Below are 13,075 nucleotides of genomic sequence, written 5' to 3'. Positions count from 1 at the left end.
AAACCTTTACTGTTTGTACTTCGGCCACTGCCAACAGTAGAATTCATTCATGTTGTAAGGCAGTCATCTGTGTTTGGGAGTTATTTTTGTGTCTTAAAAAAAAAATTTAAGTGTTCATCAGCATAACTTTTTTCCCCTGTAACCTCTTTCCATTCCATGCTTTCATGTTGTCTACTGCAGAAATGGATGCTTCAGACTGCATGCCTCAGTTACCTGATTAGTGGATGCACAGTGATGAAACAGATTCCCAGAACTTACAGTGGGGTCAGATAAGGAGCCAGGAAATCCTTTCCACTTTTGTTTCTTAACTCCATGAGAAAACTTGCAGATCTCCAGTACTGGTTTTTGGAGTAATTGAAACAGAATTTCAAGTAATGTTTTAAGACATGCTCTTAATTTTTTTTAAACTAAAATTTGCTTTCTTCCTTGTTTCCCCTCATTCTAATTACTGTATTGTGAATTCCTTTTCATTCTCTGCTATGTGTGTGTCCCTCAAACCAATTTGCACCCTTTTCTGCTTTCCTCTCCTGCTTCTAGGTCCCACCCCAGTTTGTATTTCACCACCACACCTTCACGTAGAAGAGAAGGAGTTTGGCTTGTGTTGCTGCAACAGTGCCCCCATATGTGCAATCCCCAAAGAGCAGCTGGTATGTGGTAACTCAGTGGTCTGAAAGGATAGATACAGTGCAAACCTGAACACTCCTTCCAGTCCATGAAACTATTCACATCTAAGACTGGCAAATCTTGGAAGTCCTGAAGGGAAGTGACAAGCACTAATCTTAAGCTGTGTCAAAGCAAAACAGTATTGTAATAGTTGAAAATTATGCCAAATCTTTCACTGGATGACACAACTTGCTTCTACTGTCTTTGTAATGAGTTTGTCAACATTTTCACTTTATAACGCACTTTGTGATCAGTTTTTGTTTACAACAGATTAGGAGAAATGCAGAAACTTGCTTAAAATTGTTATCCAGACAGTTCTTATTGTAAAGAATAGTTGTGTCTTGAAAGCAAAACAAAACCTAGGATTGTGAACAACGTAAGTGATGTTTTTAAAGAAAGAAAACTGGAGTTCTGGAAGTGTGTAGAGTGACTTTTTAGCAGAATTGTTAGTGGAGCTGCTTTGGCTGTCAAGTGCTTTTTTACTTCTTTACTGTGTTTTAGAAACATCTCCCGTGGATTTTGCATTTCAGTGGTCATTTTATGCAGAATGTTTAAAAATGTTCCTGTTCCACATGTGAGTGGATGACAAAGCTGTTACTTAACTCAGAGGAGTGAACCAAAGACCTTTATGAACTTTGTAGGACTTTGGAGAAGTCGTAGTCCTATCTTGGGGGACTGTAATAAGAATAAAGGTAGGAAGTTAGGCTTCAGAAAGTTTTGTGTGGCAGCTTAACTATGTATTTATACTGTGCTATGCATGCCATGTGCTTCAGAGTCTCATTTGAAAACTGTTTATAATGTTGTTTCATTATTTTTAATAGAGTTGACCCACAAGCTATTGCTGAAGTTTATTTGCACTACTGAGAATGTTCTTGCCAATATCACTGAAGCTTGTATAAGCACATGAACAAAACAATCCACAATTACAATGACTCTGCTGTAGAAGGGGGAAAATACAAGCAGTCAGCAATACAGCAATCCATAGAATATTTTTTAAAATTGTTTAATTTAAAATCTCAAAAAGAGATTATATCCAATTGTAGTTTGCAGCTGTAACTACTTATTTTAAAACATGCACTTGCATATCCTTTTGTATGGACTTTGTTACAGTTCAGAAAATTATTTGCAAAAGTTAAATTGACTTTAATTATTTTACAGCACATTCAAAATTTATCTGAGTTGGTGGCATAAAGCCCATTTTCTTGTTTGTAATGTACTTTGGTTTTGTTTAAAAGCTGGCTACACTAAATTGCAGGTGGAGAGATGCCTGTATTGTATTTGGTGGTGAATTGGTTTAGTGGGGAGCACTTTGTTTGAACAGAAACTTGATTGCAGTCTTGTACAAGGGAGGGCTTGCCAAATTTGTGCTTTTCTTTATCAAACTGGAAATTGAGAATATTGATTAAGATCTTGGTGGGACTAAAGCTCAGTCCCAGGGACAGCAAGATGTCCTCAAGCACTAGTCAGTTCTTGCTGCATTGTGAGGAGGCACTGATTTGCTCTTGCAGTTCTGGAACTGTTTATTCCCTCAATGACAGAGCTTTCCTCTTCCCATCCTCACAGTAGCCACCGTGTGTTGTAGTCACAGTATAGCTTAGTGCCATCTTTGACATCTGTGTCAGGTCATTCATTGGCTTTTGCCTCAGAGGACTGATATGGAAGACTAAATATTCCAGAGGCAGTAAAAACAATACTCATTATCTTTCCTTTTGAATGCAGGAAAAAAGTAGTGGAGTACAGCTTTTTCTGCTGGTACCCCAGCACGGACCTTATTCCTGGGAATTAAGGAACCCCAAGACACAATTAAAATGAGGGCAGGGATTACTGGACTAACATTTTAAGTGTATGTTTAGGTGTCCATACAGGCTTGAAATAACTTCCAAAGGTTAGACATGCATTCTCTGTTGGATCGACAATAGATGCTGAGATTTTACTAATGCCATGCAACATATAGACAGATACCTGGAATGCTGAATTTATAATTGACAGTGGCTTTCCAAACTTCACTAGAAAGAGACTGTTATTTTATATTGGATTCTCTGGGTACTGCCATCAACTCAGAAGCAGAAATTCTTGCTGAGAGTGGGTAGATAGAATGTACAATTATGTGGACACTATTACCTGTAAAAAATGTGTTGCTGTCTGCTAATTCTTTAACACAGCCCATAGCGTTTCAGTTGTTCTGTTTGTTTCAGTTTGTTATTTTTAAGAAAGATAAAAAGCAATGGTTACATTTTAATGCTTTGTTATATTTGGTTGTTAAATTTTTAGCCTGAAACTTCACACTTTGTACTTGAAATCCCAGACTACAGGCTTTTCTTGCAGTGTTTTTTGTCAGATGCGTTGAAGAATTTGCAGTGATCCCCAATAATGTCTAATTTGTAATAGTGTCAGCCTGGCAAATAGATTTTAGGTTACTGTAAACAAAAGAAGCAGTCCTTTAGCTGCTTTTTCTGGAACTGTTGATTTATTGAAGCAAATAAAGTATTTTTGGAAACACCTCTAGGGGCATGGCAGACTCATTGCTTTTCTGATAAGCAAAAAATGTATATTCCTGCTTTTAGGACTTTCCTTGTAATACTCTATATATATTATACTTTTATAAAGCAGCAGCCATGAAAGTGCTCTTTTTGGGGGATTGTTAATTTTGTTTTGGTGTTTTGAAGGGGTTTTTTTTGGGGGGTGGGGTGGTCAGCCGCACTTCTAGAGTCAATGTAATGGAAATATAAACAACTGTTAGGTACCTTTCCTTTGCTGAAAATAGTAATCTTCTTAGCTAAAATATTAAAGAAAATGCACATTGAAAAGTCTGTGAATTGCATTTTGCAAAATTTGAATTTGGTACAGTTCTGCAGTTACCTAGCGTAAGACTTTAACTTTCCATTTTGGTGCTTATGAACTTAGAGTTTAACTCTTGCTTCTCACCCTTGAACAATTCATGTCATTAGGAACACTTTTTCAACAGAACTTTGTTATGTAAAGGCCAAATGTAATGTTCAATTGTTTGGGTTTTTGGTTTTTTTAAGAACTAGAAAAGAACTTGTTTTAAGAAAAATAAGTTTTCTAGTTCTAGTATGAAATTTCACAAAAGGAATAGCAGTTATTAAAAAAAGTGATGAGCTTAGATAGTAAAACTACATAAAGGTAAAGGTACATTTTGTGAAAGGATTAATAAATTAGTAGATCTTTCCTTAATAATAGTCATTGTTCAAATAAAACTAATAGGGCAGTTAACATGCATAACTTCAGAGGAGAAATCTTGAACTGCTGAATATGCATATGATTAGATTTAAATTTGTATTTGTATTCATGGAAGCTCTAAGACATTAAAAGGACTAAATAAACTGAATTAATGCAGCACCCTGATTTCGAATTTAAATTTGGCAATATGTAAAGCACTTGAGCACTTGCTATTTTTGGCAGGAAGTTAGATATGGCTACATATCCCCATTATAAAAGGTAGTCTGTAAGTGGCTTTAGCCATAGCTGCTATTTGAAAGAGTGGTTGGAAGGATTGGAAAGAACGTAGGCATATTAAGTTATGAACAATGGTGAGAGCAAGTAGCTGATAACTGCTTTCCTTCAGCTATAAGAATTGCTAATTATACCAGCAGTATTGTGCATGTAGCATTTAGCAGAGTATTTTGTAATTAATCTTAGTCTTTTGGACATTTTGTAGTTTAGAGTTCATAACAGGGAAGATTATTCAGTTGAAAGCTGGGAGAATGAGTTCTTGATTTGAAGTGTACAACTTGAGTACTAAAGCACTTCTCAGAAATAAATGCTTTTTTTGCTTATTTGTTAAGTGTATTCCACATCTGCCACGTGTGCTTCTTGCAGTATTAGCATCTTCTGTATTTAGAGAAATAATAATTTCTGAGTCATAATGTGCAACCTGTGCTTGTAAATGCACAGAATATTCCAAGTTGGAAGGGTCCTACAAGAATCAGCAGGTCAGCTCTTACTGAGTGGGCCATACAGGGATCAAGATCCATGAGTTCAATGTTACTAGCACCATGCTCTGACCAAGTGAGCTCATCTCAGGGTAAATGTGCTTGGCCAACCTCCAGCCTTCTAAAGTGCTGATACTTTGAGTACAGATTTACAAGGCAGAGTTATCTGATGTCAGCATATGACCTCCTTAGTTAAACCAAGATCAATAAATTTTCACTGAAGATGTGAAGTTAAATTTTTATTCCATGCTACATTAGATAATAGTGTAAAATAGGTACAATTAAGAATTTCTACAACAGAATGGCAAAGAGCAGTCTATTATTACTATATGGTAACATATAAAAATGCAGCCATGTAATGAAGTTGACCTAGTGTCTTAATTGCAAACTCTGCTTGTTGCCAGCTATGGTCTTCTACTTGAAAAAATGCATCTCTTTGTGTATGAATGTGAAGCAGAATAGTTTTCACTAGTTACAGAAGAACTATCTGTTCAATATGAATGGAAATGCTTAGATTTACATTTACAGCTTACAGTCAGTTTAGAACTTGAGTGAAAGAACAATTTTCAATCAAAAAGTCACCTGCAGCAGTATCACAGCCTGGTTGGTTGGCAGCAGAGTGCTTAGGAAATGACAGAAGTGTTTTTTCCATTTCCTGTAGTCAGACAGGTTAGCTGGAGTGCTAGATACAGTCTTGCTGCAGACATCTCGCGTAAAGGATTAAAAGACTCAGCCAATGCCACAACTTCTCAAGATACTATTTCTACCTTCCATTGCATTCCCAAAATTAAAGTAAGTAGAAAACTATCACAAATAAAAGGTACAGTCGACATGGGTTTTATTGTTACAGACAGATGTACTCAATTTTGTTTGCTGAGTAAGATTTTTTTTTCAAGTCAAAACAAAAGGTTTGAATTAAGCCTGGAGGCCCAGCAATATTTAAGGAGTACAGTACATATGACCTGATAGTTTACCTTTGGTTTTTACCTCTTGACTTTCTGAAAAGAATCTACTGCTTTGTTCCATAATAATATTAGTCTACAGTACAGTTGCAAGCTAGGCACTTGGTTCTTGAGCTTGAGTTGTAGGTATTATAGGCAGGTTCTAGCAAATAGCGTGTCTTGTAACTTGGTCCACAGTTAGCTTCTGCTGTTGGGCACTGATTGGTTTTGCAGGCACACAGAACTTGGAAGGAGAGAGTGGCTAGCTTCTTACTCCTTTGTAGATGCTTCTATAATGGTCAAATGTATGTACAAAGAAAAAAGAAACAGTTTAAGTGTATAATTAGTAGCTTCTGTTAATTGTATATGCACTGATTGTAGCTGAAACTAACGCAGAAATACTTATAAGCTTTACCAAAGATAGTTCCAAACTTTGCATCCTTATCCACTGTACCAGTTGGATTTTTCTCAGTCTGCTCGGTAACACACACTTCTTTTCAGTACATGCTGCTTTTTCTTTCTAACCTTTGCTTATTTTCTTTTTACACAGAAAAGGAATCAGACCAGATGCTACTCACTGGGGAAGAGTGTGGGTGCAATTATTATGTTAACAGATATGCAGTGTTGAATTTTCCTGGACCTGCAGTGCTGATGTTCAAGCCCTTCAGTACCGAACAGAATTGTTAATTTCTCTGGATAATGTATTGGAGCTGAGGCAATCCACAGAAAAACAAAGTGCCATGCTGGTTTATGCAAGACAGTGTCCACAAGCTACAAGTAGCTCTGCTTTAAGACTGCTTACTAGAGAGAGATAGGTTTACCTGATCAGAGAACTGATATGAATCATTCATTATTCACTTAAAATACGTAGTAATATCAAAGCCATGATATACCAAAACAAAAAGCTTAGGTTAAAATGGTGGCAGTGCAGTAGTGTGAAAGCAATGACTTCACACATTACAAGCTGAACAAAGCCTATACCACAACTTACTCTAATCAGAAAGAAAGAAAATTCCAGAGAAGACATCTCATATTGTCTTCTCGAATCTCTCGCCTTCACCTTCCTCTAAAGTCTTAGCCTTCACTGATTATGGGGATTTTTGCTTGCTATTTAGAGGTAGTGAATTTTCTGTCTCTCAGAAATACGCTGCCAGAACAGGAAGAAAGATCAGTATGAGAAACAAGGATGCACTGCCAGAACAAGGAGGAAAATCACAGACTAGTTACAGCACTCTTCCATTCAAGAGATAACAGGAAGGCCTAAGTCAATAACAGACATTTGAAAGAATTTAGCTGTTGATACAGAGTAAATTATTTGACCTAACCTGACAAGGAAGCTTTGAAAAGATTTTTTTTTTTCTTTTTCAGAAGTATAGAGCAAGTCTGTATTGGCATGTGAAAATGTACATCCTTAATAGTCCCATGGTGCCAGCTCTTCTGTTCGTGGACAATTTGTTTCCAGGTATGTATCCTCTTCAAACTTCATCAGAGCTAATTGGTAGCAAAGACTGTCATGCTAAAAGAACTTGCACAAATCTAGTAACTCCAACCTGGAACACTACCTAAGAGTAAAGAGCTGCACAGTTAGTTAATTCAAATTCCCTTAGGATATAAGGCATTTTAAAGTGCTGTTCTCTTCCATTTCTTAGGTAGGAGGTGAATTAGATCCATGAAAACAGTACTGTCTTACATGTGTACTGCCACATAGGTATGAGCTGAAATACTGTTTGGAGAGTACCATGTTAGACACTGGAGGCCCATGTGTTCAAGCTAAAGTTGCTGTTCTACTTAAAGATGGATCATAGGTGTGGAAAAAATGCAGTTTGATTTAAGGTCTCTGTTTCAGCCCCTCTGAGGGTTGCCTTGCATTTCTAAGGTCTTGGTCTTCAAATCAGGCTAATCGCTATTAGGACTCTTGTCCGCTGCAATGTCCTGAAGCAGAACATCTGAGCAGATGCTTTTTTGAGCAAAACCAATAATTGAAGTGTACTAGTCAAATTATTTCTTAAAGCATTTTCTGATTTGCTAGCTATTAATTAAAACTTTATATAATAATTTAGATTGGAAGAGACCTTTAAGATCGAGTCCAACACTAGCTAATCCATGTCCCTAAGCACCATCTACACATCTAAATACCTTCAGGAATGGTGACTCCAGCTAATAACTAATACAAGAGTGGCCCTAGGCATTAAATGAGAGCTACCTCTCAATAAGTAGATTCTTCCAGTTCAACAATTGCCCTTCTTAGCAGCTGCAGTTCATCTCCCTGTGTTTTGTTACCATCTTTAAGTGGCAGCTGAAAAGGACTCTGGTGAGCTGCTAGACCAGCTTCCTGTTTTACACTGGACACCTTTTACCAGCAACATTCCACCACCTCTGGCCATTCTGATGGAGCATCATCACACCATGCTTTATACAGGTTTTAGAGAAAATATCTAACTAGAATTAGTTCTTTAAAGTAAGCATACAAAGCATGTGCATCTCAGAGTCAATAGAATAAATTGAGATCATGATTGCTGCTGAATTCTTTCCATGCTGAATTTGGGTAACTAAATCTATACTTAGCCAAGATGCTTTAAAATTATGCAGGATTCCCACTTTAGGGAAATACTAGGTGTACTGAAATGAAAAGTTTTCTGGTACTGGAGTTTGATGGGTTTTCTGTAGATTGTATAAGCCTGATGGAAGCAGGCTGTAGACTTCAAATGTAGACATACGTAATGTGCAGAACAGGACATTCCTGGAAGCTGAGTAGGAAATGAGGCTGCAATCCACCTTGTTTCTTGCTGCTATGGAGGTAGACTAAAAACCCATTTAACTCACCAATTGCATAGTAGTGAGCATGTGCAAATTTGCACTTAGGGATGCATTTGGAGCATTATGGAGCTCTGAAGGGTTCAGCACCACTCCTGCTGTAGTCAATACTTCTTAAGGCTCCAGCTTCTGCCATCAAAAGGCTTTTACAAAAGTTTCCATTCTTTCTGCTTGCTGAAAAAAAGCTTCATGTAATAAAATGAGCACTGGCTCAGAGAGAAGGGAAAGAAATTTTTTATTAGTGAACTAAGGAAAAAAGCATTGAGGGACAATTCCACAAGTTAATTTCTCTTTTCATAATATAAAATTTCCAAAATTAATTATTCCAAGATAATTGGAGAGAACTTTGTGTGACTTTTAGTTGATAGCGCAGCAATGTTAGTCTTTTACTTTAGATCAGAAGTGAGGTTTTGAAACAAGTCTTCATTGTTCCTACTTACTGTGCTTTGGTTCACATTATAGAATAATGGGCCTTACTAACTGACAGGGTACAGAGTCAGCTCCACCCAATCATGTTCCTCTATCCAAAGAGTGCAGCAGCCCAGACCACAGCGGGACTGACCAAGACGATAACTGTACTGGCCCTGAGGAGAGTTCTTGGCCCTGCCCTCAGGCAGAGCTTTGAGAGCCAATGCAGGCTCTAAAAGTCATGGCAAAATGCCAAGTGTTATGTCAGTCCTGAGCAAGCTGGAGGCTCATATAATGAGGCAGGAAGGCATTGCATCAACCATCTTCACCACCCCGCCCTCCCCCAATTTTTACTGGTTTTAATACTGCAGATTATCCACTCCACCATTCTGGAATTGTCCTAATTATGAAGCCCACATCTTGTTCCTTCCTTTAATGTTTTGGAGAGAAGAGAAGTTACATCCAGTAATGGCACTGATTCAGTTACTCACTGTCTTTATCTCCGAAATGCTCGATCCTGATGAAAAGCAGCCTCTCTCTGAGCATCATAGTCCAAGTCCGCTTGCTTTTCCTGCTCTTTTCTTGCCTGCTTTTCAGCCTGATGAAGAAGAGGGAATAACAAAGCTTAGTATTTTGTTCTCAACATCACCATCCTGTAAAGCTGAGAGAGGGTAGAAGCTTACAAAAGGTCTGCAGCATTCTTAGTTGATACTTGGCACTTATCACTCCCCACTTCTATCCCCTGCCCTATCCCCCCAGAAAGGGTACATTAAATAGCTGAATGAACATCACCATTAGCTGCTCTTTGGTGACTTGGCCGGAAGATAGAAAAGGACAGCAGTGCATGGTTGAAAAAATGTCATAACGGCACAGGACAGGATGTGATTTGTCATTGTTGATCTCTTATTACCAGCCCTCACAGTAATCCTCCCTGACTCACATGGGCCAAGTCTGCCTGAGACTTCTGTTCTACTGCTCTAAGAGAAGGCCCATAAACCTCTGAAACACATACACAGTGCATTGTCAAGTTCTCAGCAGAGCTTCTCACTCCACAAACAAGCCTCTTGTGGGTAAAGTCAGTCACCTCTCCAACATCAGCAGCTGCAGTGCATACAGGTAGAAACCAATCCAAAATATGCACATTCACAGCAACCTTTTTCCTCCCTCTCTCTCTTCTGCCCAAGAGGTCTAATACTATGGGTTTAGTGTGCTTCTTTCTGAAGGGATTGACAGGGTACAGCTCCTTCTATTTACCATTTGCTGGAGCTGAATTTTCTGTACTTCCATGTTTGCATCACGCTGTCTTTGTTTCTTGGCTTTTTCCATTTCCAGGTAGATGCCGTTTTCTGTCATCCACTGATTACGATCCTTCTCGTCATCTTCTTTTTCCTGTCTCTCCTTTTCGCCTTTCAGCTTCATCTGTAGGTTACAAAACACACAAAAGTTACTTAAGGAGCTGGTCTGCTAAGCTGGAAGTTGTATCTCTCTGCAGAAGCAGCCCTGTATCAGCACTCTGATAAGCACGGTCACTGTGGCTGGCCAGTGTCCAGGCCTGGGTTTTCAGCAGCCCTGGCAGATGTGTGCCCAACATGAAACGGGGAAAGGGAGAGGGGACTCCAGGAAAGGTGTCAGCAGACTTGCTGAAGCCTGCTGATGCATGGCACCCACAGCCAACTGTGGTCTGGGCCAGGCTCATCAGATGGAGTAAGCAGTGCAGAGTTTGCACAAATTACAAACAATTACAGAGCCTTCCCAGTCTAATTTTTTTGAAGAGAAGATCACCATATATGCTGCTTGCAACCTTTCTTAAAAGATTTAGTTCTAAAACTCTAGTGACAAATGAGAACTGGTGAGAACCTACACGTGTCTCACTCCAGATGACTGTTAGAAACTGGTATTTCCAAACATTGTTCCTATTTACAAGTATATGACAGAAAGAGGTGCAAGGACAGCCCCCGTTTCTTACCACACTGACTCTGTGTTCTTCAATAGATTCAACAGCAGCCTTTTTTTTTAATTCTTTCGCTTTGTTTTGCATTTGGTACTCAACTTCTACCTCTGCAGCTCCTCTAGCAAGACGATCATCTTCAATCCTAATTGTCTCATTCATCTGTGCAGTTAATTGGTCAAAAGCTTTGTCCTTATGCTTCTCTATCATCCTGCAGGAGAATATGAGAATTACATCCTGCTGTAACATCTCAGGACATCCACTCAGGTTACCAGAGGCAACTGGTTCCTTCTAATAACACCAGCAATCCTACCTCCACCCTAACAGCAACAATTACTACTGGAACTGGTAAGCATTTTTTCTGCACTTTTTACTTCAAGTTTTAATTACAGAAAACTTGCTTGCATCGAAATTCTGATTTTGCTGAAATAACAACTGGAATAGTGTTTGTCACAAAATGAAATTTTAAATTTCAATCTTAACACTGAACATTATCCCTGGACTCACCTGTTAGTCTCTGCATATTTTTCTCTTGTCAGATCAGCCATCATTTCTTTTCCTTTAATGTAAGCCTTAATCCGATCATCATCTTCATCTTCTTTTTCTTTCTCTTCAGCTTTGAATATTTTTTGTTCAGCTACATATTCCTGTTTAAATGGAAAACTACTTTGATTTTCATGTCGAACGAGATTTTGGAAACATGAACTAAAAACAAATTTTAGCAAATACTCCAGGCCTACTCAGTAATAAAAGGAGTTCTTTACATCAGTGGAGAAGCTACAGAAGATAGAAACCTAGAGATAAAAGAATTTTTTCATTATCTACTTATCAAAAACGAAAACAAAAGTAAAATTAGTATATGGCTGCAGCCCCAGGCTTATAGTATCTTTATTTTCTCTCCTCTGTCTTCCCAGTGGCTCCAACTGTACTGTTCACATCCCGTGTATCATTCATATGGTGAGACTCTGAAAGCCTCAAACAGTAAGTCTACAGAACCATCAAAATCTAAAGCATAAGGTATTTTGTAATGACTCAGAAAAGGTACTTGAATAGCTTGGAAGTATGTATAGTTTTTGTTGTACATAGAAGGTTGGGGGGAAATCGGGGGAAATTTGTGTATTTGGAGTGAGGAGTATGGAAGGAAAAAAAACAGGTAGGGTTTTAGCGGGAATTCTCTCCTTTTACTCCCTCACATGGCAATGAATCATCACAGTACCTCTACTTCAGTTTTACTGCTCAAGCAGGCATTGACAGGCAAACAGTAAGTGTGGTAAGTAGGTCGTCACCAAGTTAAAAAGATACTGTCATACTCAGGCTATTCCCTCCCCCTAAGAAAAATGGACTTAAAACAGAGCGAGTACATACAACCTAAATCCAATCCTCCAAGTCAAGGACAATCTCCTTGCTGACTCTAGCAGACTTTGTCCATTGTAGATCAGTCAAAGCACAGGTACCACATTAAAACTTCCAAGAGGTCTTTCTCAAAAGCAGAGGAAAGAAGTGGCCTGCAACTGGCAGGGTAGGCATTTGATCCCATGCTGCTAAAGCTGTCAGCAAAGACCCTATTGCCCACAATCCTGTTTATTTATGGGCCAAGTCCAGCCAGCGAGCCAAGGTGAAATACACATTTTGAATACGCATTGTCTGCTTTTCTGCTACTTACATGATGCTGCCTCTGTAATTCAGCTTTTTTCTCCTGTTCCTTTTCTTTTTCTCTCTGAATTTCCAGTTGGTATAATTGGCTCGATCGCTGTATTCGTTCCCCTTCTCTTCTGGTTTCCAGCTTGGCCAGATCCGCTTGATCCTTGTGCTCCTTTATTCTGAACCAGAAAAGGAAGTGAATAAATAAACTAGGCACAGCATTAAGTAATAATGAACAGACAGAGATTATGCACATCTATGGCTTCTTTAACAGTAAAAAACTCTGATATTTTGAAGTAAAATATCAGAGATCAAAACCAGAATCAGTTTCTGTAAGCTAGCTCCAAATTCTTTGGCCAAATCTCAGTTCCAGTCTGAGGGTGCTGGGTGCTAGGGAAGTCTATACTAGCAAAAGTGAACATAACCAGTGTACGGACTCAAGTATTAGACTGAATTTGACTAGCCTGTTTCACTGTTATCCCACGCCCAGGAGCCGCCCCTTTGCGCGGGCCGTGCAGCCGGGTCCCGCCCGGGCCGGGCTGCCCGCGGGAAGGTTTTTACCCAAGCCTCTCGCCCGCTCCCGGGGCCCGCCGCCGGACTCACTGCGCCAGCTGCTCCTGGGCCACGGCCCGGCGGCTCAGGTAGCGGCCATGCTCCAGCTCTGCGTCCTGGCGGGCGGCGTCCGGCCCATCCAGGTCCATCGTCGG

At 39.2% G+C, this 13,075-nt stretch overlaps 1 protein-coding gene across 1 annotated transcript; it reads right to left on the bottom strand.

Moving 5' to 3' along the window:
* Positions 1 to 4,842: 4,842 nt before the first annotated feature.
* LOC116998708 (coiled-coil domain-containing protein 173-like) lies at positions 4,843 to 13,069 on the bottom strand. The gene is made up of 7 exons (XM_033064723.1): positions 12,972 to 13,069; positions 12,391 to 12,547; positions 11,235 to 11,299; positions 10,746 to 10,938; positions 10,034 to 10,198; positions 9,271 to 9,377; positions 4,843 to 8,577 (listed from the first exon to the last, which is right to left on the bottom strand). The coding sequence occupies exons 1-6, from the start codon at positions 13,067 to 13,069 to the stop codon at positions 9,276 to 9,278; spliced, it is 780 nt and encodes a 259-aa protein (XP_032920614.1). The 3' UTR covers positions 4,843 to 8,577; positions 9,271 to 9,275.
* Between the last annotated feature and the right edge of the window lie 6 nt (positions 13,070 to 13,075).

The sequence above is a fragment of the Catharus ustulatus genome, chromosome 7, assembly GCF_009819885.2.
Source record: "Catharus ustulatus isolate bCatUst1 chromosome 7, bCatUst1.pri.v2, whole genome shotgun sequence".
NCBI lineage: Eukaryota > Metazoa > Chordata > Aves > Passeriformes > Turdidae > Catharus > Catharus ustulatus.
Note: the sequence above shows the minus strand (reverse complement) of the source record. Positions and strands in the feature narration are given on the sequence as shown.

Excerpts from the sequence above, each read along its gene's own strand:
- LOC116998708 (XM_033064723.1), bottom strand. The coding sequence starts at position 13,069 with ATGGACCTGGATGGGCCGGACGCCGCCCGCCAGGACGCAGAGCTGGAG. Across the intron at positions 11,300-12,390 it reads AATTACAGAGGCAGCATCAT|GCTTACATTAAAGGAAAAGA; the intron begins GTAAGTAGCAGA and ends GATCGGATTAAG. Across the intron at positions 10,939-11,234 it reads AAATATGCAGAGACTAACAG|GATGATAGAGAAGCATAAGG; the intron begins GTGAGTCCAGGG and ends ATTCTCCTGCAG.